Source organism: Vidua chalybeata, chromosome 7 (assembly GCF_026979565.1).
Source record: "Vidua chalybeata isolate OUT-0048 chromosome 7, bVidCha1 merged haplotype, whole genome shotgun sequence".
NCBI classification, from domain to species: Eukaryota; Metazoa; Chordata; class Aves; order Passeriformes; family Viduidae; genus Vidua; species Vidua chalybeata.
Genome location: NC_071536.1, coordinates 32,461,597 through 32,484,652, shown reverse-complemented (window position 1 = coordinate 32,484,652; position 23,056 = coordinate 32,461,597). Strand labels below are relative to the sequence as shown.

The 23,056-nt window shown below is 38.2% G+C and overlaps 1 protein-coding gene across 1 annotated transcript in view; it reads left to right on the top strand.

Annotated features, from left to right (window-relative positions):
* TMEM163 (transmembrane protein 163) overlaps positions 1–23,056 on the top strand; it is an 87,374-nt gene that overhangs the window by 30,655 nt on the left and 33,663 nt on the right. The window contains exon 3 of the mRNA XM_053948246.1: positions 22,444–22,487. Within this exon, the coding sequence (XP_053804221.1) occupies positions 22,444–22,487 (44 nt within the window). The remainder of the gene's footprint in view (positions 1–22,443; positions 22,488–23,056) is intronic.

Sequence of the window (23,056 nt, the reverse complement as noted above, 5' to 3'; positions counted from 1 at the left end):
CATATGAAATAGGAATTCTGTTGGAAAATGAAGTCTGTTCCAGGCTGCTTATTATACATATGAAGCTTTGTACCCGTTGTTTTATTCCAGTTATTTTAAAAATAGAAATCAAACAGATTTCTTTTTTCCCTAATATGCATATTGGATCTGGTACAAGGACTTTTAGACTGCAGACAACTAAAGAACATAAGACACCTTTTACTTCATTATTTTAACTTGAAAACTTAAGTGCCTTAGTTCTTTTCAAAAGCAACCCCTTAAGGATGTATAGGCAGTGCTGTGAGGTGAACATTTAATCCAGATATTTCTAAAGTGCTCTAAGAGAGCCATCAACTCTTGCTGAGCAGTTTATACATGTTTGCCTTTCTGTCAAACCAAAAAAATGTCTGGTTATCTCAGCAGGAGAATGCTATGTACAAGGGCTACAGGAAAATAATATGCATTTTCTTGAGTTTAGTCAATCTACAGTAACTGGAAATATCGGCATATTACACCAGAAATGTAACATAGGATGTAACATGAATCTAATATAGGCAAGGATTTTACCTTTCCTTTAAACCACCAAAAGTGGGAGATGCTTTGTTTTTGGTTTTTTTTTTTTTTTTTTTTTTTTTCATGTATAGGCATGTACACAACATTTTTCGGTATGTTTTGTTTTTGTCCAGATTTCAAATCTATACCCAAGGCACCCAAATTCTCCAACTGCCTAAACCAATGCTGGACTTTCTCTGAATGTCTGTCTTGACTTCAGTGACCCAGGTTCAAATCTAGTAAGTACTTGGAGGCTAATGAACTTGGATGATGTCTTTGTGTAGTGGTTTTGGTTCACCACTTTCAGATTTAGGATTAGGTGAGATAGGATTAGGAGAAAGGTTTTTTGTGGCTCTGGAGCTTCTGGCAGGACATTTCCACACTGCTGAAACTTCAAACACACTTGGCTGTGTCTGCTGCTGTCCAACGTGCTGCAAATGCTTGACTCAGCAGCAAACAGGGCTGTGCTCTGCAGCTGCCAGCTTTGATCAATCTTTTCTCTGGATAGCTGCCTGAGGTATCATTTTGCTGGTCTCAGTTGCATCAAATCATGTTGCCTGCACATTGCTGCTGAGATTTTGGGTGTGGGAGATCCTGGAACAGACCTGGCATTTCTATGCCTTGGAAATAATGGAGGAGGGTACGGCAGCCACCAGCTGGGACAGCCAGGAGCAGCAGCCAGAACTCTGTGCCATGTTTTGGTTAGCTGGGAGTAGGTGAAGGAAGAAAACTCTGCTGCTGCTAGGATAAGTCTGACAGCTCCTTCTTCCTCTTTTATCCTTTCTGGCTACAGATGTCGAATTTGTCAAGGAAGTTGCAGTTTGGGGGAGATTCACTGGTTTTAGATGCAATCTCTGGGTGGACATGGAGAAACTCAAACCCCAGAACTAGGCAGCTCTTGTGTCAGCTGGTCACATGAGTACCCAGCAACTGCAGTTTAACTGTGTGAGGGAGAGAAAGGAACTGAAAGAAGGTCTGTAAGAATGACCAGTTATCAATGCAAGGCTGGAAAAAGAAGGTTTATGTCACTATTGGACACGAAATGAGTACACGGAAGCTTGGTGAGTTCAAGAGAGAAAAGAGCCAATTTTATTTCTGACTTTGTAATATATAGAATTCTAAAAGTGACTGTGGATTGGAGGATGAAATTGCTACTTCTCCAACCACACTGGTCAAACCAACAGTCTATCAATTCTCTCCTCCCTCAAAGAAGAATGCAAAACAATCATTATTTACATGAATAGTGTGTGAGAACTCCAGTAGAAATATGTAAACATTATCAGAAGGTTAAAGAAGTTTTATGAGAACTTTACAACTTTCAAAAGAACTATAAAAGAAAACTTAACACTTTTAAAAATCAGGGCAAGAGGTTTATCCAAGCACATACTGGCTGATAGTGCTTGTTTATTACCACATGTCCAGCTCTAATGGAGGCAGTAGTTCAACATTTCTTGTTCAGCCCATTTGACCAGTAGATTGAGTCATTTGGATACCTTTATTTATGTGGTATTGCAAAAAGCATGTAGGCAGCAAGAGTGTGTAAAAAACTCATTCCCTCCAAATCCTGGAAATACTGATAAAGTTGTGACCTTGCCCAAATACATCAGAATCTTCAAATTTTAATTAATCTGCCACAGAGTTTTGATCATATGCAGAAGGTAGCATGCACTTCTTAGTGGCAGTAACCATGTTGTGTGAAAAGGGATTGTCAAAATACATATTATTTACCAGGACATGAGCTGTGCTGGCAGAATGAATCCTGTTAGCATCATATGAATATATCCTTAGTGTAGCCCATGTTAATACTTTTTTAGGTCTGGCAGAAAGAGCTGCATGCTTCAAAAGCACTATCATGTAGCATCATAAGACTGCCACAAACAGCATTTCATTAGTAAGGAAGTGGCAAATTCATCTTGCTTGAATTTCATGTCAGGATGAAACATTATAGGTAAAGCTTACTGATTAATAAGTTCCTAGAAGGGAGTTTTATGAGGGAAAATTCCCAAGTAAGTGTTTCTGTTCAGGAAGAGACTGCAAGGAAAAGTGGCTTCAATCAAGAATTGGTTCTTGGTCATCAAAAATGCAAAAATCCCTCCTGTGTCTGCCCTTAGCTCTGCTAACAGAATGAAAAAGAAGGAAATTCCCACAGCTAATAAATGACACATAGCTATTAGACATCACACTTATTTTTACGTCTGTTTACAAATCTGTCAAGGAGTTGCTTAAACACACTTTTTAGTGAAATAATGTTATTTTAAAGTCCTGTCTGGTTGAGTTTGAAGTCTGGTAGACCTCAGCTATCTGTTACCCAGAGCAGTTAACACAAGTAGGTTGTTACACCTGGAATGTCATGGTTGAAGGATTCCAGAGCATCTCTGGGGCATTCCCATATTACTCTCCATGTAACATTCCAGGTTTTTTAGAGAAATGTCAGAATTTCTTTGTTTTCTTTCCTCTTCTATGTATTTTTCATATGCTGAAAACCTACTGAGGATAATTAGCAAATAAACCTCTGTAAAATTATCTAATTAATGGGAAATTGGAGTCATGCAGCTTGGCTCTAGAGTTGAAAGGAACCTATGTGTCTGTGTGCACAATGGCCCTGTGTTCTTTCCTTAAAGGATTTCAGGGATGCAAAGTGATAGGTTGGGAAGGCTCTAAATATTTTCAGAGTTAACCTATAATCTACTAAAATAATGAGAGAGAGTGTTACATATAAGAATTTGGATAATCTTAGCCAATTTAAAGGAGATATTGGACATGGGGGAAATTTCCAGTTTCTGTGTAGTTTACAGAATCAAGACTTCTTCTTGATACTTATTTATTGTGACGTTCATCAGGATCCCTTCTTTAATGCTTATTATGACTGAATGACTTTTTTTTGCCATTGTATTTAAGAGCAGCAAATTTTGTGCCATCTCATGTGGCAAAAATTGCTATGCTCATAAGCTTGATACTTTCTATTAAAATTAACTTAATAGGAAGAAAATACAGTATTGTGTTTCAAGATTGCATTAGTTTGCTTAATAAAAATCTTTATTTCAGTGCTAATAACCGATGTGTTCATATAGATTAAGAGTCCTGGGAGAGTAAAGTGAAATCTGCAGCTCCAGCCCTGCACGTGTTGCCTTTTGTGACTCGAGCGTTTGCGGTGGGTGCGGGTTTTCAAATGCAAATGAGAGAATCCTCATTAGATGGAAACCGGGCGTTGCAATTCGGCCTTAGAACAACCCCTTGGCCTTTTCCCCTCAATCCAAACCTCACCGTGGCACAGGCAGAGCCCCCCACACTGTTCAAAGAGCGGGCAAGGGCTGGATCTGATGCAGAGGCACATCCTCTATTCCAGAAGGAGTAAGTGTTGATTGAACACATTTGCTGAACATCCCTTGAGCCCTGCAGCTCTGTTCCCAGCACTTGCCTTTGCTCTGGAGGGAGCTGATTAACTCTATTTAAATGCTACAGCAGCCACCAAAAGTGGGCCTGAAAGAAAAATGAGAAGATGAAATATCTGTCTATCTGCCTTTCTATAAATAAAATGCAGGGAGTGATCAAAGATGAGTCTGACCTTATTTAATGCATTACCTTATAAGTCTTTACAACATTGCTGTGAATTTGCCAACAAAAATACCCTGCTCCCCAGGGTCATCTGATTCTGCAATATATGTATATAAGTAATAAAAAGTATAAATATGTCTTATCAGACCTCAGTAGAAGCTCCATACTTTCTGCTTGGAAAGGAGGGGACAGGATAGAAAGCTCATACAAGAGGCTGGTTTCTGTTGTGGGTGGTTTTACTTTATAATACCTACTGCCTTGAATGTCTTCAAAGGCCTTTGCAGTGAAAAACTGATTTTTTTAAAAGGGCTGGATCTTCTTTTTTTTTCTCTTTGTTTGCATATCTGTTCTTAAATTATTTTAATCAAACAGAAAACTAGAACAATTTAATTTATTTCTAGGTTTGTTTCAAATACATTTATGAATGTAGAATTAAAAATAATGGAATCACTGTTACAGGTTTGCAAGTACTTTGAAACTCACCTAGAGACACATGTGAGTGTTATTATCCTAAAAAAAACTGTTTAATGTTTATGATTAATATCCAAAAGGAATTAAAAAGAAAATCCAAACCTGTTAATTGGAAATCTCCACAAAATATTCACTTTAGAATATTGAGACATTAAAAAAAATTTGACACATCTTGGGTTTCTTAGTTGTAAATAAGTTATTGTGAAAGTCTTGCTTTCTGATACACCTGAATTTTTAAGGAGTGAAAATTACTTGAGACTGCTTGTCTGTGCTCAAGATACAGAACTTATTATGCTGCTTCTCATAAAAATATTAACATTTTTTCTGGTTTGCAGTGTTGAAATTCTTCAGTGCTCAGTGAATAACAGCATGACTGATCTGTGTAATATTTCTTCCTCTAATAAAACTAAGAGGAATCCTGCCCCCATTCCACAAACAATAGCTGCATGAGATATATTCAAGATTTATGTTCATTTATACAATATTTAAAGTGAGAGCAATTCCCAGCATGGGGAGATGTCAGTGTTGTCATGGCAACAGATGAAGATGTGGCAGGATGGATGAAGCAGGTCTCAGCCTTGCCCAAGCTGGAGCCAAATCTCACCTGTGGCTTTGAGCCTCACCTCAGGAGCTGAGCTGTGCTGCTCTCGCTGTGGGAGATGGAAAAAGGAGTAGCTGGCCTTGGGGGGTGAGTTTGAAGAGGTTTTTTTAAGCCTCCACACAATTCCCCTTGTTCTCCCCCATTTGAAGCGTTTTCTGCTGGTGACACAAGGCTCAGCAGGGTTCTGCTGGTGATGGCTGCTGACAAGTGTGACTGTTCCTGTCTTTGATGGCTTAGGCCAGCTCTTCTTCCATTCTGTGTTTCCACAAATGTCACAAATGCCATTTCTGTCAGCTCAGTTTGGTTTACCTTCCCTCCTCCCAATGCATGTGTGATTGTGCCTACACACACATGGAAAACACATGGAAGCATTTGTTTAGCACCTTTCCTGAGCTGCACTGTCCTTTTCTTCAGTTGGAAGATGTAAACAAGTGGCTAGTTTGCATTTGATTTGATGTGAACTCTGCTTTGTACTTCTTTACAGATTCTCAAATCCTCAGTTACACCTAGGGGCTGAGGGAGTGGTTTTGGCCAGCTATTTTTCAGTACTTGAACAGCTTTAGGGATGGTGCTTGTTCTGCAGTAGTTCCAAAAGAAGCCAAAGGGATAATAAGAATTTCTGTAATTTTCATGCTCTGATAATGGAGTTATGTGTCACAAGAAACACATTGCACTGAAATCTATTACAGAGAGGACCTGCATCTTTAAAGTAACATCAAGGTATATCATTAATTGACCAAACTCTAGGAAATCACCTCATCTCTGCAGGACTTGCTGTGCAGACACTCCTCTGTCTTTCAAAGTTTATAATAATCTGTACAAACCTGTGTAATGACATTATACACAGTCTCCTTTGATGCTGTTTCTAGATATTTTTATTCACACAATATTTCACTCTGGCTGTAAAATGAAAGGTGAGTTACAAACGGTTCTTCAAGTTACATTAGGGTTTCTTTAAGAAAAAAAGGATGTTTTCATTATCCTTGCTGTGATAAACTTTTACACAGATTATTAAATAGTTCTTTTGAAGTTTAAGGATGAACCAGTACCTTACTGATGTGCTTTGTTTTAACAGTTGTTTTGCCTATGGATCAGAACTTTCTCACAGAGTTAATTTTATAAGGAATTGAAAATGTTCTTGGTATGGAACTGTACAAATTTAAAGTGGTGCTGAGAGGAAACAGATGCTGTACATCCATTTCAGGTCAGCTGCCAGAGATTAAAAAAAAAATTTAACACCAGCAGATTTTTTTACTTTTCTGACAGTTTGTCTGAACATCACAGAGTGTTTAAGGCTCAGCCCCTGACTATTATCAGATCCAAATTTGCAAATAATCAAAGTGACTTTAATTAACCTTTTCTTAAGGTGTAAGAATCTGAATCTGCTTGTTGCTGGATGCCAATTCAGACTTCTGTCTAAATCTGCCAAACTAGTTCTATCAATAAATGATAAAGACTGTATTTTAGATAGGTGGAAACTGAATTATATAGGGAAACTAATTTGGCACAAACAGGCAATCTGAATGCATGTTAAATGTCTAATATTACTGAGTATTTATCAAATTGTTTCCATTTATTTGTGCCTATATTCTTCTAGCTGTCTCAATGAACTTTTCTTTCTGAGAGTGCTCTCCATGGTACCTGTCATGAAATTAATCATCTGGCCTGTGTTCAGTACTGCAGTTCCCAAATGCCTACCCCTGTTTTTACAATTTCTTTCACTGTAGAATAGAAGAATTCATTGATCCCATTTGTATCAGTATAAAGCTGCAGACTTTTAATCCTGAATTTGTTAAAGAACTTCAAAGATATGGATCAAATAATCGCTGTTTCTTGTTGTTCCATGGCATGAAATAATAGCAGAAACAACTGAGAGAATAATTTGTATTAATATACAGCATGAACAAAGATAATTTGCAATTTTATTTAAAGTTCTTGTCATCATATTTACTTAATAACTCTTGATAAGCACTTTTTACTCCTTTATTGTATTTGCTTTTGAGTAAATGCTTCATTTGCAGCAAAAACAATAACTGGTCAAAAGTCATTACCCAGTTCTTAAGGAAGTGGCTTATTTTGGACCCTACTTCATCAGTATCACACCCCAACAAGTCATTATCTCTTGAGACTCTGATATTGAAAATATTTCCAATTAAATTAGTGTTAATGCAAGTGTTCTGTGAATGCATCTGAGTCAGTGATTATCAGATCTCTGCTCAGATAACCAGCGAGGTCCCAGCTTTGGGCTGGTGCTGTGTCACTGTGAGATGAGGTCTGAGCCACCCCAGCACAGGGGAGCCAGCCTTGGGCAGTGTGGGTGCCAGTCAGAGTCATGGGGAGGAGGTATTTGAGCTACTAATGGGCAAGATTAATTTTATAAATAATTGTAATTGCACAAGAGCAGGAGAACACAGTTATTTCCCTTCTAGGCTGGAAATTAGAAGAATATTAGGAGCCATGCCAGTGAGTGAGTTTGCTCGTAATTCCCACTGTAAAGTTTGTAATCTGTTGATTTTGTTAAATCAAAGCTCAACTCTAACAGTAAAATCGGGTAGGAATCAGTGCTGGCCAGGTAGGGATCTGTCATTTTGTTCCTGTTATGACAAAAACAAATTCCAAAGAAGTCTTTTATACAAAAGAGGGATGCTTTTGCTGTGCATTCCTGGGAAGATCATGCATGTGAAGGAAAAAAAATTTAAAAAGTAAATAAATGGAATCTTTAGAGTGTGAATTACTCTTTTGACCTTTCCTCTGAATTTCCTTGTTGCGACTGGGATCCATCAGACCACGATCAGGACTTTGATTGCATCAGTTTGGAATGTTGAAGGTGAACTGTCATTCCAAGAGCTCATTTGTGTACCAGGGTTTTGGATGACATAGCTGGGGGAGTTGTACCCCAAGATCCCTCCTGGACAGTTTGTACCGTCTTGTGGCTGATAACTCAAAATACAGTGCAGTGCTAAATGCCACAGAAAGTGTACCTAGTGACTGATCCTGAACCATGGCCCTTCATTTTTTTCATATCTTTATAAAAGATGCACAAGAGGCCAGAAATAAGGAATTATTTTATTTGAAATGATGAGCCTATGGATAGATGCATATTATAAAGATTGCTTTCTGTGTCATAAGAGCTTTCTGACACATGGGAGATTGCAAATCCATTTTACAAACATGATTAGAACTATGTGTCTGCACTGTGCATGTTCAGAGTGATCACCTCCTTTCCTGTACAAGGATAAATTCTTGCTGCAGAAGAACTTTCAGATTGTTCTTAAGCCCTTTCAAGACTTTATGTGTGAACTGTGACTAATCTCATGGCTTCCATCTGGAGCAGTTGTGTCATTCCTACTTCCTACCCCAGAGGAGTCTCAGCTCTAGCTCTGAATTAATTTTTTTCTCTCTGGAGATTCTTTTCAATTGCCTTTATTTTATTTTTTGACAGAATGAAGTAGTATATGGCAGCATATTTTTTAAGAGATTGTATGTGGAAGGAAGTAATCAGGATGCTTAAGAAGCTGTTAAAAATTCTCATTTGAAGAAAGGATGTTATCTTTCAGCATTTCAAACCTATATTTGCAAAATAACGTTTTCACTTGTAAGTATTCTTTTATCCAGCACTATCATTGATCAAGTTATCTCAATTTCCATGGAAATTTTTAGACTTACTGCACTCTATTCAAAATGGGAAATTTTAAATTTCAGCTGAGTGTTACAAACATAGACAATTGTGTGAAGATAAGATAATCAAGTAGTATAAATAAACAAGCATATGTGAGGAACTTGGTGTAAATTTACACAGTCTGAGACTCTGGACTCATACTGCTATGTATGCAATCAAGTTACCATGAAATACACAGCGAGGTGAATTCAGAGTACTCTGGAGCTCGCTGTAATTCTCTTTGCACGGGTGACAAAAAGTAACTTGTTCTTTCTTCCTTCCAAAAGTAAGCTGCTATTAACAAAATAATATAATCTACTTCTTTTGAATGTTGCAATAGTCTCTCCTCAGGGGTAGAGAGAAAATATTTGTTAGACTCTTCTATAACAAGTCTACAAAAATAACTAATTTGTGTGCTTGCACGCATTAACTTCAAATCATTTACATTCATTTTACACTGCTGATTTTTATGTTCTTGATTTTTCTCTGAAAGTGGCTGAATGAACTTGCTGCAGTGTCTTTTGTGCTGTTGCAAAGCAGACTTAGCATTGCCTTATGGCCCTGACCACCAGGCAGCTGGAAGGATGAGTAAGAGCAATGCAGGGAAAACAATACAATAACTTGTAAAGTGAGAAGGATGTCTCACCTGTGGGGGAGGCTGGGAGGTCATCAAGAGCAGTGGCTGAGCGCACATGGAGCTGTCAGTGAATATGAAATACCAGTTTTGGCTGGGAAGGCTTGGCAGAAGGAGCGTGTCTCTCCCAGCAGGCAGCAGGGGAGGGAAATCCCGGCTGGGATCCATTGCTGGGGGCAGTGGGGTTTGTGTCATTTGGGGACCCGGGCTGGGGCTGCACGGGGCCACCAGGCCAAGGAGGTTTAAAGCCTCGCCTTGCAAGGAAGGAAAACACCAAGTTGGCACAGTAGGAATGGTGAGCAAGACATCTTTGCTCAATCTGCAGTGCTGCAGCAGTGTTACAATCTCAGGCATCACAAACCCCACCTCTTCTTCTGAATTAATCTCTGCTTCAAGGGTCAGGATTGGTGACCACAAATCCAGACCACTGGATTTTTCGTAAATATAAGTCCAGCATTCTGGTGTTAGTAATTTTAGGTTTCTTGCTTTTTTAAACCAGCAAGCATTTTCAACATAATTTAGAAATGAAATAAAAAAAAACCCCAACCCAAACCCATCAGTACTGATATGTGGAGCCAGAGAGTGAGTAGATACTGGCTGATGTCTAAAAGGAGAGCAAATGAAGATCTAAGAATGATAAAAATGTGTGTGTGTTCCTGTCTGTGTGTGAGTTTTCTTGCTTTCATCTGAAAAAATATTTTAAAGAATATAGTATTGCCAAATTTTTAAAAAAATTTTGCTGTCTGATGATTGTAGAAAACATTTTAACTCATTTAAAGTTACATCCATTTTCAGAAGGCTAACTGCAGAAATCTTGAAACTAGATTTTCAGAGACTATGCTTATCATTTCAGAAAAATTAAGTCAGGATACTTTGGATGATTCCATGGATTGTTGGTGCTTAGCGTCTTCCACTGAAAAGTCATTAGGACTCCGAGTGAAGTGCATATCAACCCTGCTTTAAACATTCCCTGTATACTGATCCATAACATTTTCATCTTAGTTTTGTAGGCTGCATAACAGGAAAGAAAAGCAAAAAGATCAACCGCAGAAGTCCTTTGTATGTTAAAAAAATAATGTATATGCTGCTTGAAATAACAGGTTTTATCCTGGGAATATGTTTGTAAGGCTTTCCAAGAGCTTGCTCCTTGGAGTTGTGCATGGAACAGAAAAAAATAATGGATGTAGTTTGAGTTTTATTGACATGATTATATGTTGTAAGTAGTGATGTACAACGTTGTAATATCCCTCTGTCTTATCATCACATTTTTTATGATATTATCTGGACTGTTTTCTGTCCAAATAAATTAAGCTCATCTCATCAGGGAGGATTGCAAGTCTTCTGTTACTTTGATCAGAATTAGCAGAAGATGTGTCAAGCCAATTACTCTAAAATTGGGCAGATGCAGAGCAGTGTGGTATGTCAATCATTTAGGGGGTTTTCTTTTAGTTTTACAACTCTGGCTCTGTGAGGGAAGCTCTTCCCAGTCTTTGAATTGCTGGATATGATTTCCTATTGCTGCCTCTTGTCAAGACCGTGCAATTGGAAGAAAACTGCCACAGCTGTAAAATGTTGTGAGGTGTTTTATTTAGAATTACCACATTTAAAAGCTACTAACAGGGCTTGTTTAAACAAACACAGAACAAAGGAAATTTGCTAGTAAGTCTCATATTTAATTTTAATTTTTGTTTAATGACTTGGAGCTCACAGCTGATGTGATACATTGGGTTTGCTCTTGGGCTGTAGTGCAGAGCTATTTTATGTGTGTCTGTGGCATCCTTGCTGTCAGAGCATCCCCATGCTGCAGCACTGAAGCAGGATTGATGACAGGGTTCTTTATTGCAGCCCTTGGCAATAGATTGTTGAGATTAACACATTGTCTGAGCAAGAAATTTGTCTGAAGGGCCTTCAATTCTTCCCTACAGTTACATTCAACAAAGAACCAGCAGACAGTTGCTTCTCTCCCCAGAAGGCTCGTTTATATTTCAGCTTAGAAAGATAAAAGATTGCACAGAGGATTTATTTTTTCTATTTTTCTTTTTGACTTTTGATCTGTTTAGCAGAATTGTTTGTGTTCAGAACTTGACTGTTTAATTAAATTTGTGCAAGAAGGGTGAATTTTCATTTCTTGGTGGTTTTTATTAATGGAGTATTAGGAATCCACTTCAAACTTGGAGATTTCCTGGAATTCCAGCAACTGTATAAGAAGTAGAGCCAGCTTCTGCTATCTTTTAATTGATGAGCTGAAATCACTCCATTTTACTTGAATTACCTGGACTATTTCACTGCTTTGTGCAAATAACATAATTTTCCCTATCCAAGGTGGAAATGTTAGCTTAATGTTATGTTGATCATGACCCATTATAAAATATAAGGAAATAAGTGATAAAATCTGCCAATTGGTCTAACTGAATGACAAAAAGCAACATTTCAGTTATCTCTTTATTTCAAGTTACCTGACCATAGAAATGAGCTCTTAGTGTAACAATCTAAGTGATAAACTGCCACAGATCATCTGACAATACAGTAAATGTAAATAAATATTGATAGGGCAGTACTGAGATTAAATTATGAATAAACTTGCTGATTCAGAGTGATCATTGTTGTTTTGGCATTCTGCAGGTTTCTTAGCAAAATGGACCAGTAAAATTTATTATAATTGTGATAGTTTTCCAATTTGCCCTCTGTTGCAAAATATCTGTTACTTTATTCCAATGTAATCCTTCCAGGTGTGAATTTTGGTGCTTTGTCAAATGTGCCTCATAAAGAAATTCGTGAACATACTGACCAGTAAAGGGGACAGCAAGTGATTTTGCATTTTTAAAACTGCAGATTCTTATAGTGTGGGAACACGTCTATGAGAGTTTTAGTAGTTTATGATGTTAAATGGCAGAAATTGAATTCTCACTTGTTAAAACTGAAGATTAACTAGAAGGATTTAATGGGGTATGGAACAGCTGTGAAGAAGAATGTGGAGGTGTCCTTAGCATGGTGTGCTGTGTGCTTAAGTTCTGAGAAGAAGTCCTCAGGCTCCTACATACTAAAATGGGCTGGAGAAGTCTGGTCAGATGTCCTTTCTCACAGTCAGTTGAGGTATCTAAATTTTTTCACATCAAAAAAGCAACTTTAAACTGGAATTCTGTTTAGACATGTATGTATAACCAGGTTTTAAAGTTTCCCCAGTAAGTCACTGAGCTGTCTGGGATGGTGCATTCCTAATCTCCCTTTATAAAAGGAAAATCTCTAAGATTGTGCTGTATTCTGGCAGCCTGCTTAATTGTACTTGGCAGCTTGTTTTGGCTCTGAAGCTGCTCACCAGCCTTCTAATTAAATAGGGGTGCCCTGATATGTGTCTTGTCTCTGAAATCGATAGGGATGATGAAAAGGGCTATGAAGGCACCTAATTATCTCTCAACAACCAATGCTTTTCAGTTTGGATCTTCCCTGGTTTTCATATTTCTGAGTTCATTTAAATGCTCAGAGAACAAACATTTAGTATGAGTTGAAACTTCATGAGTGTGAATTTCCTCTGGCCTTGTGCTCACACACTTTGTTCCATTCTTGGCACGTTCAGGAGAGCCATGCATAGAGGAAGAAATAGAAATATATTTATATATAATATAAATCTCCAGCTTTGGTTTTGGTCAGGTGTGCATGGGCTCCAACGAGGAGCAGCCTTAGGTCTCTAAATCCCAAATGTAGATGTGAAGAGAATTTATTCTATTTCTGTTTATCTTCCTCAAAACAGCATTGCAAGACAACCACCTGTGAGTTAAGGGAGGAACCAGATAAGAATGTCAAGGAAAATGCCAAGCAAATACCTTATTTTAGCTTCATAAAAAATGGAACACAGATAGGTGGTTATACTAGAAATGGTTTTAAAAAAAGTTTCAGCCTGCCTCTATGTTCTCAGATACTTGACTTTGAATGTAATTTTTAATAGCTCTTTCTTATAATTTTTTTGGGTGTATTCATTATTTGGTGTCCAGCTGACAGTTTTGTATGGACTCATTTTCCTCTGTTCCAAATTCAGAACTTTTCAAAGGGAGCTGAAATGAGGGGTGCTTAAAATAGTCACCTTTGCATTCATGGCTTCACTGCATTTGTGTTCTAGAGGTTTCAGCAGAACAGAACCAAGCTTTAAAACCTATCAGTGGGGGTGCACAAGTCATATCAGTTTCAGTAATTATAATTACAGTATACTAATGCAAGTTAAGGGACAATGCAAAATCATTTTCAAAATTAATATTCTTTTTCAGCACTTGATGCATTTCTGAAGACGTGCTGTATTTCTCTATAGAAAGAAAACTGCTTTGATTTTCAGAGGTCTGTTCAAATACTTTTAGTATAAAAATAGTCTCTCACAACTGTTGAGCTGTGGGAATGCCATAAAGCTCCTCCAGATTGTTTCTAATTGGGGTAATTTTCCATGGGTAAAGTTTGCAGTTCAGAAAGTGAAGGCTTTGACAATGTTGAATATAAAAGGCAGGTCATAGCAGGACACACTTTATTGAAATAGATAAGATATTGATGGTGCCTGCTGTCACTCTTTGCAGAATTACTCCATCTTTTTGTAGGATGGAGTAAAGGGTAAAAGGATTTTCCCTGTGTGTAACCCCCTGGGCTGTGGAAGTACTTGCACCCTGTTTTCGAGACAGAATCCTAGGAAATGTGGAAGGGTTGGCAGTAGGGTGTGAGGGACTGTGCCCCACCTGGATCTGCCTGCCTTTTCACACAGTTACACCCTCTCTTCTTCAGGGTCCAGTCCTTCTGGATTATTAAATTATTCTGAATCCCTGATCTTCAAATATCTCCTCTGGTCCCTGATCCAGTTCTGGTTCCTTTCTTCTGAAATAGGAAGACATTTTTTTTATTTTTATGTAATTGTTAATATAGTTACATGTCTGTAATGACCCCAAAACCCGTAACTTCCTCCCCACACACACTGAAAGGAAAAGTGAAAATCCATAAAATAGGATAGATTCTAATTAATTTGGCAAACTTTTCATGGTAAGTACAAACTCTTGCAATGCACTTCTTCAAATGATGAGCTGCTTAAATTTTTCCTGAAATTCTAGGGGAAATAAAAGAACTTTGATGAAAAAATTTGTATATTCACATGGAATTTCAGTGGAAATCTTGCTGTTTGACAAATTTCTGTTTGTTCATAATTTGAAAATTCATCTATATTGTGTCATGGATTGTAGCTACTAAAAAAGAGCTCTTACAGTTAATGTGGAAAAGTGAGAATTTAGCCAGTGCCTTTGTGGACTGATTTTAAATGCTTACCATGACTAAAATGTGTTTATTTTCTCTACATTTAAAGGCTGCTGGGAAGAGTCGTACTGGAGTAAACTTAAACCATAGATAGAGTCTTTTTTCTTATTTAAGAAGTGTATTGAAGCTGCAGGATAGTTGTAATTATTCTAGAAATATAGATATACTTCTAGAATGTGATATAAGGCAAAGCTAACTAAATCCTCTCTTGATCTACGTCCTCCCTGTTGCACTTCTCTCAGCCAGTTTATGTGGAGCAGAGGTTAGATTGCAGTGTGATTCCAGGTATTTGAAACTGGCTTGTGTCTGTCTGGCTGCTGCTCTTAATTGTTTTTATTTTTTTTTTAACAGCAGCGCTGTTTTGTTTTAATGCTCGTGATTTCTAAAACACCCCAACTTGCCCACAGTCCAGTTTGAAATAGTAGCATGAAAATAGAGGGCAAAAATAAATAAAAAATACCCTGAATCTGGAACTTTGGCACTTGGACATTTCTGATATATTTTTTTCTAGTCTAAATCTGGCAGACTTCAAATTGAGCACCTTTTTAAAATGAAACCAGTAGGCTTCTTTATAGACAAATAACCCTGTCAGGGGCAGGGGATGCAGTTCTCACTGATTATGCTCTTTCTTGAAAGTGTGCTGTGCTTCTAAATAAAAGTTATTAACAATATTTTTTTCTTACAGACCCCAATACACAGTCAGAAGCACAGCCAATTATATTCACACATTTATTGTTGGCTGTGCTGCAGTTACTCTGAATCCTTGCATATAAATTCTATGTTAATACATCTGAGCTTTTGTACAATATCTGTCTTTAATTATCTTTTTGAAAGGATCTCTTCATCTTTCTAATGTGACCACAGGACAGGAACTTACCAGAACCTGAGAATAATGGCAGTGTTTCATCTCTTTGATTAACAATTCAAAACCTTCAGTGATTGGTAAAAATGTTTAATCTGTGTCCTAGCTATTACAGGTTTGAGGATGCATTTATAAAACATGAAGTTGGCTGAATCCCTGTGAAGATTCCAGAAACCCTTTAGGTCAGATAAGTGTCTTCACCTCAATGTCCCGGGTTATTCTGTTAATTTTGTTTTAAATCAACTGGTCAGACTCCCAAAACCAGGTTATTTTCTTTTGTGCTGAGTAGAACCTCAATGCTTCTTTTGCCTCCAGTCAGTGAAACAAAAATTGGGAGAAATTTTGTGTTTGGAGAGTCTCCCAAGTCATTAAATCTATATAACCCTTGTCTGAAATCAGCAAGTTACAAATCTTGGCCAGAGGGCTTTAGAAACAGCTGTTGAGTGTTTCTGATATACCCAACATTTGTGGTAAATTGTGGCTTTTTTAGCCAAGGTGCCACTCCTTGTCCCAGTTCAGGGTCAAAGAGCTTCCTTTGGTTTTGGAAGCTCACTCCAGGTTTGAAATTACAAAGCTTGTGGATTGTAGGCATAAGCTGCAAAATCCTCCCTGGTAAATGTTCAGTTACAAGCATTTGCAACGTTCTAGGCCATTTCAGTTGTTATATTTGGAGTTGGGGCATCAATAATACATGGTTTCATTAAAAGACAATGTGCTTTAATGTCATTGCAGTGAGTTATTTTGGGCAGTTCAAGTGACCCCATTTGAAATACAACAGATGAAAGTATGCACCTGTATAGTCAGTTGCAGAGAGTTTGCACCACGTATCTATCTTTTTTTTTTTTTTTTTATAGACCTAAAAGTTTCATTATTTCTATTCTGAAATGCCAACATATGCATTTAGCATCCTGATAAAGCTCAACTGGAGCTGTAACATATGGGCCCTCCTTTAGCTCCGGCCCCCTGAAAAGCCAAAACGAAACAAAAAGACCAAGTCCTCCTTTGCTCTGATTTATTTGTGTTCTCTTTTTTTTTGAGATGATCTTGTTTGAAAACAGAAGGTTGGCACCTGAGAGAGGAAGCACGGGCGTGTGTGAAGCAGTGGGATGCCAGACAGGAGGGATCCTGCTCTCTCCTGTGCTCTGCAGAGCACTTGCACATGCTGGAATATTGCTCCTGAGCAGCTCTGGAAATTGCTGCTATCTCTGCCTGATGGGAGTTGCTTGATTTCTGGCTTTACAAACAGCTTTCCCTAAAGAAATGGTTCCTGGTGTTCATCTCTAGCAATGCTGGGAAAGGGTGCCACAGAAAATGGACAGCTCTGCTATTGCTGGCTGACCATTTATTAGTGCTCTACTCACTGAAGGGTGGCAGGGAAAGCTTGCTGTAGATAGAAGATATTTCAGCAGCTGTTAAAAGATATCCCAGACATTGTTTTTTTTTTCTTTTTCTGAAATCAGGGACAGATTTACTGTCAATGTCTGTGTGTCTCTGTCATTCAGGGGCTTTCTACCAGGCTTCTTTATATCACTGCTGTGCTCAGTTTGCTGTGTATTGCAGCTGGGTCACTGTGTTCTCCACAAGGGTAATGTTTTCATCATTTGGAAAGTTATCCCTTGTTTTCTGTAGGATTATTTCACAGTTCAGAATTGGGCAGTCCTGTGGGTTTGCCCAGTCTGGCCCATTTGTGGGACATGGCAGGGGAGGTCTGGCTGCTCTTTTGGTGGCAAAAGGGGAGGTGGAAACAAATCAAACAGAAGTGAATCTACAGCCTAAGTGAGGTTTAGTTCTGGACTGTTTTGTCATTCTTGGTTCTTTGTTACTATTGCTGAGCACCTTGGTATAATGGACAATCAGTTTCAAATAGAAACAAAAAACATGTAAGCAAAGGGAGTTAGGGGAGAACTGGCATTTCTTTTCAAGAACCACAAAAACAGGTGTTAAAAACTTCTACAATTGAAACATTGAAAAATGAACCACTTAATATAGAAAATACTGAAATCAGCAATAATAATAATAATAGTAATAAATAATGTTAAAAAATCTGCTAACATGTGAGCAAACTGGAAAGAACTGTTTCGATTAAACTCAAGGGAAAACCTTTGAACAAAGTCCCGAAACTTTCTTCTTCTCTAATAGTAATGAGGAATACATTCAACTTATATATGCTGTTGTATCTCACTGCAGAAAATGAAGTTATGGAAGTTTGTAGCTGCTAAAGATTTGACCATTTCCCAACAAAAAAGCAAAATAATTAACTGCATAATAGACAAGGAAAGACAATTATTCCTGGAAGGTTTTACTACTACCAATAGCAAAATTTCTTGCCTTACTGAATCTACAAAGATTTTTTTCAGGATACCTTGAGGATTTTTTCTGGTTTCTTGGTCTGAGAGTGATGCCCCGGGCAGTGGCAGAGCTGAAGAGTTGATGTCTGGCTCTAGAGCCTTGTTCACTCAGTTCCCAGAGCTGAACTTCCCCAAGGACTGAAATCTCCCAGGCCTTTCCTGCAGTTCATTCTGCACAGCGTTGCTGTGACACCTTACAGGCAGGTGGAAAAATGAACCCTCTTTGGGACTTCTCTACAATTGATCATGAATTCTAATGAGATGAAGATCCAGGTTTGATGTGCATGAAGTTTAGGCTTCACTTGGTAGATACATCACAGTGTAATGGTACTGAGCAGAAACGAGGGCCTTTAAATGCTGCAATATAAACTGAGAAAATGAGCCAAAGGTTTTGTACAGATAAAGTTCTTACACTTTTGCCAATTACTTTGGGATGGAAAAATGGATCTAGAAGGGTGACACTGATGGATAGCTCTGGATCTACCCATGAGGATAAGGTATCTGGCAGACTTGTGTCTGAGACACTGAATGTGTGGCAGCCATTTGTAGATGCTGGTTGCAGAAATTTAATGTATGTGCATAAAAATCCTTAAATTTTGCTCTACTAGAATTTTGGGGAGGGGAGAAGGCATCTGAGGCACCTGTTGATTTGGGTCAGTAGCATTTTTAACAAGTATTAGCATTATCAGACATGTCTGTTCTTTGCCTTCAGTTGTTGTGAGGGATTTTTAGAAAACAACTGCTTGCTTGTTTTTCTCTGTTTGGAAGGGATTTCTTTTTAAATATTTGTTGTAACATTAGTTTTAGATGTTTTACCAACACTAGGCAATGAAAACAGACTGCATTTCAGTCTCACTTCTGATTCAGAAGAACTTCCAGTTCCTCTTGCTCGTGACTGTATGACCTGCAAGATCTGCATTGTAATATACAGAGACATAAACCCACCACTTTCAGCAGTGTTCGGATCGCCTGACTGATTTCTGCCAAGTGCAGGTCATGTGCTTTTGAAGCCTTGGTATTTTATGTGGTGACATCCAAGCGTGTCTTTCAGAAAGTCTAATTTCAAAGCAAACATGATGGAGTGATTGTCCCATCTAGAGGAGCTGCCTAAAAATAATTTTTCCCTTTCTGAGTAGGTAAGAAGAGATTTTTATGACAGATGGAGGAGCAGTTTTTATGTATCATCTCTCATTTGTAGTCAGACTCATCCCAAAATTTTTTTTTAAAAAACCTGGAGTCAGAGTTAATTTTCTCTCCTATTTCTCATCTCCTAACTTTGTACAAAAAGGTGCCAGGGAGCCCTCCCAACACAGGTGAGGAAATGAGAATCCCAGGCTAACTGCAGGGTCCTCACCCTGGAACAAATTTGTGCTGGATTAAACCTGCCAAAGGCTGGTGGCAGACTAGATGTCTGGAAAGTTAAATTGGAACTACTCTGCAGAGTTAAGGCCCTAGGTACATGATTTCTCTCTGAGGCACATGAAATGAATAAAACCCTTGTTTTGTAGAAAGTGTGGGAAATAGGCTATTAAAAAAAAAAAAAGTATTTGGAATCACTTTGAAAGGGGTGAAGGAATTCCAGCAAAACCTGACCTACAGGCCAGCAGACTTCACAAATTGATATTGCTGTGCAGGTGGAGACGGAGGTAGATTTGTTGCTTACTGTGCTGGCTCTATTTTTAGCTTCTGACTGCTTGCAAGTTCTGTTTACAAATGTCAGGAAAATGCATTAGGATTATCTGCTTTATTGTAGAGGTAATAAAACGTTGTCCAATTTAGCCAACAGAACAGCTAAAAGCAGGCTCCCACTGTCATGGCAGTGCAGCTGCTAAATGTGGCCTCACAGGGGTTTTATGCTCCTGCTCTGTTCTTTCCTCATTTCTTGTTTCCCACCGTTGTTGTGGCTCAGTATGGAGATTAGGAATCTCTGGGGGATTTTATTCCCATCTGGGAGTAGCTGAAAATGCACTTTGGGAAGAGGGAAGGTGAGGGATCAGCAGAAGCTCCGTGGCCCATCCCTGCAGTGCCCTCCTGGAGCCAAGCAGCGGCACTGGAGGCATAAGGACCACAAGTATTCCTCTGCCCAGGGCTCTCAGATGCTTGGCTGCTAAGAAATAACCTGCACAAGAGTCCTTTCAGCTCCAGTGTCTGGAGGGGGAACCAGTTGTTTTTAGTGGATGTGGCTGGTCTGGTGCAGCCTGTGTTGGCTGATACCCTGTAATCCAATATTAGAGCTGCTTGCACTGCCACAGAGCCTGGATTCATGGACAGACATCCTGTTTAAGCTGGGATGACTTACTGGGGGGCTTTATGACTGTACTTGCCAGCTAGAAGTATTAATATGCTTAAGTCAGGGCTTAAGTTGCTTTAACATTGTTATTTGACTCTGAAAGGAAAAGAAATGTGTTGTTTATTCCATTAGAAAACCAGTATGTAAATAAATAATAGAGAAATACATCTTTCCAGTGCTTAAAAGGTCTTTAATACCTTTGTTATGGCCTTCTACCACTAAAAGTTAAGAGTTGTAGGATGCCAGTACTAGTCATATTCACTAATTAGCAAAAAGGTTTGAGCAGAGTTATGACACTGTTAATTAATACTTGTTTTTCATTGCTGTTTTAGATGGCTCAGGACAAACAGATTGTGTGTTACTGCTGTGATAGAATACATAAAATAAAAATAGTTCTCATGCAGAATTCCCTGTGCTTTAAATATACCAAATATGTCCCTTCAAGGATCCTTAAGGTGTGGAACTGCTATCTGTATGCAGTTCATCACCAGAGAAATTACATATTCATTTTTAAAGGAACCATACAATTAGTTTCAAGTCTGGATCTGAGTTGGGAAAGAAACTGGTAATTTAGTAAAAACTGAGGAGTTAATTCCACTAGAGGGGTAAGCTAGAAATAGGAGTAAATGTGTTGCTTTGAACTTAGGGAAGCAGCAATGACAGGAACATTGCAAGTTTCTATGTACCTGTGAATCTTCATAATTTTGTTTGCAACTTCTACTGATTTTGAAACTATATGCCTCTAAGGAGGCAGACAATGAAAATTTGATAGGCAATATATTATTATGCAGTGAAGTGTTGAAATTTGCAGATCACTGGTAAGTCTGACCAAGAAATATAGCTTCTTTTTTTTACCTAGGGAATGAAATGTGGGAAATTATGGTTTAAAATGAGAGGGAAATGTAAATCTACACTGTTTCAATACTTGGAGAAAATTGGAGTCTGGAGAGGAACCTTGATGACTTTTCTTTGTGTTTTGGCCAAATGTGATGATAAAGTCCAAATATTTGTGACATCTGGCTTGCTCATGACCACACCTAAATCTTAGATTCATAACAAAAGGGTTTTTTTCCCAAGAATTTAATTTCTGTTTATCCAGATAAGTGCCACAGAACTGCAGCTTGCTGTTACTGAAAAGAACAGTCAAATCATAGTGTCTCTGTTCTGCCAACCTGCTCTAATGAACACTGAGAATGATATATTATGTTTGTCAGCCTGAGATTGACAAAGTCATTGATGAGTTTGGGTTTTTTGGTTTATTTGGCTTTTTTCCCTACAAAAATAAGTTCTTATTAAGTTAGCTGATGCCAGTTCATACAAAAGTAATTAAATCAATCCTTTTAGGCTTTATTTCAAGCCTTCTTAATACTGGAGCTGGAGTTCTGTGAGTTTATTCAGGGAGCAGAGGTTCAGGTGGCCCTTCACAAAGCACAGCAAGAAGGATGGAGCGCTCAGTGCCTGAGAGCTTGGCTGGGGTTGCTGTGACCCTGAGAGCTGCATTTGGTGAAGTCCTGTCTCCAGGAGACTCTTCTTCCTGCCTACTTGAAGTATTTGTTCTGGCACAGGCCTTCCTAGAATTGGAAACTGAGGTGATGAAATTAGGATGTGAGGAGTAAAATTTTTTAAATAGTAGTTTTTTTCCTAGGTGTTAGCACATTTTCAGTCTTGGTTATTTTTTAGAAGGTACTATGTGGTCAAAACCAGGGCTGCTCAAAACTTTTCCTACTGATATTTTTGTGTTGGAAGCCACTGAAATGATGGGATCTGAAGCATTTCTTGGGGCTGTGTGAGTTACCCTGGGGCTTTTTGCCAAAGAAGTCTCAATGGGCCTGTGTGGTTTTCTGTCATCCACTTCAGGTGGCCTGAAACTCCTGGCTGGAGCAAGGAGCACTTTGAGATGTGTGAAGTTTTCTGAGAGTTTGATATTGTAGTTTCAAAATGTTTTTGTTCAAATTTAAAACACAGCTTGTTTCATGAGCAGACTTTTTGAATGCTGTTCAATCTCCCCAGTTACAGTTTTGGAAGAAATCTCTTCAGTGTTCTGACCATTTCCTCTGGCACAAGGTCTTTTGTAGACATTTTTAAGTGTTCTAGTGGGAATTGGATGAAGGTAAATCCATGTGTTAAAACTGGTTTTGTAGCTCTTGAACAACAGAAAAAGAAAAAAATGCAAAGAAAATTTAAAGTGATTCTAAATAATATTTTCTTTCCTTCAGCTGTCTCCGTAATGAGATACAGTGCATCATCCTTTGGATTTGCTGTAAGTAGAGATACAATTGAAATATTATCTACTCTTTTTTTCTTTTCCAAGGGCTTTTTCTGAACATGAAATACTGCATTTTTTCTTATGGTAAGTTCATGGAAAGGTGTGCAAGGTCAATAATGGATTAAAAAACATATTGTTAAAGTCAAGCATTGGAAAAGGTGGCAAAGATACTCTTAATTATACTTTTTCAGTTTCTGCCCATTGAGTCCTATCCTGGAGCTAAACCTCATGCTTATACCTTATTGTTGATAGATGTTATCCAACAGATAGGGTTTTCTTATACAAAATCTCTCAACTAAAAATCAGTTTTGTTGTTGAACTTGAACCAAATTCCAAAGTTCCCTTCTGAACTGTTCCCTTTGAAGCTGATGGTAAGACTGCTCTTGACTTAGGGATGACAGCTTTCCTCTCCAGTCCTTGCCATGACTTTCTGGATTAGTGGCAGAGCAAAAAATTCCTAACGACAAGCAATGACTCATATCAAATAATTTATCTTTAGCTTTCAATTTTGAAGGTCAGATTGACTCTGTAGGAAGTTTGACATGAGAGCGAAAGTTCTCACA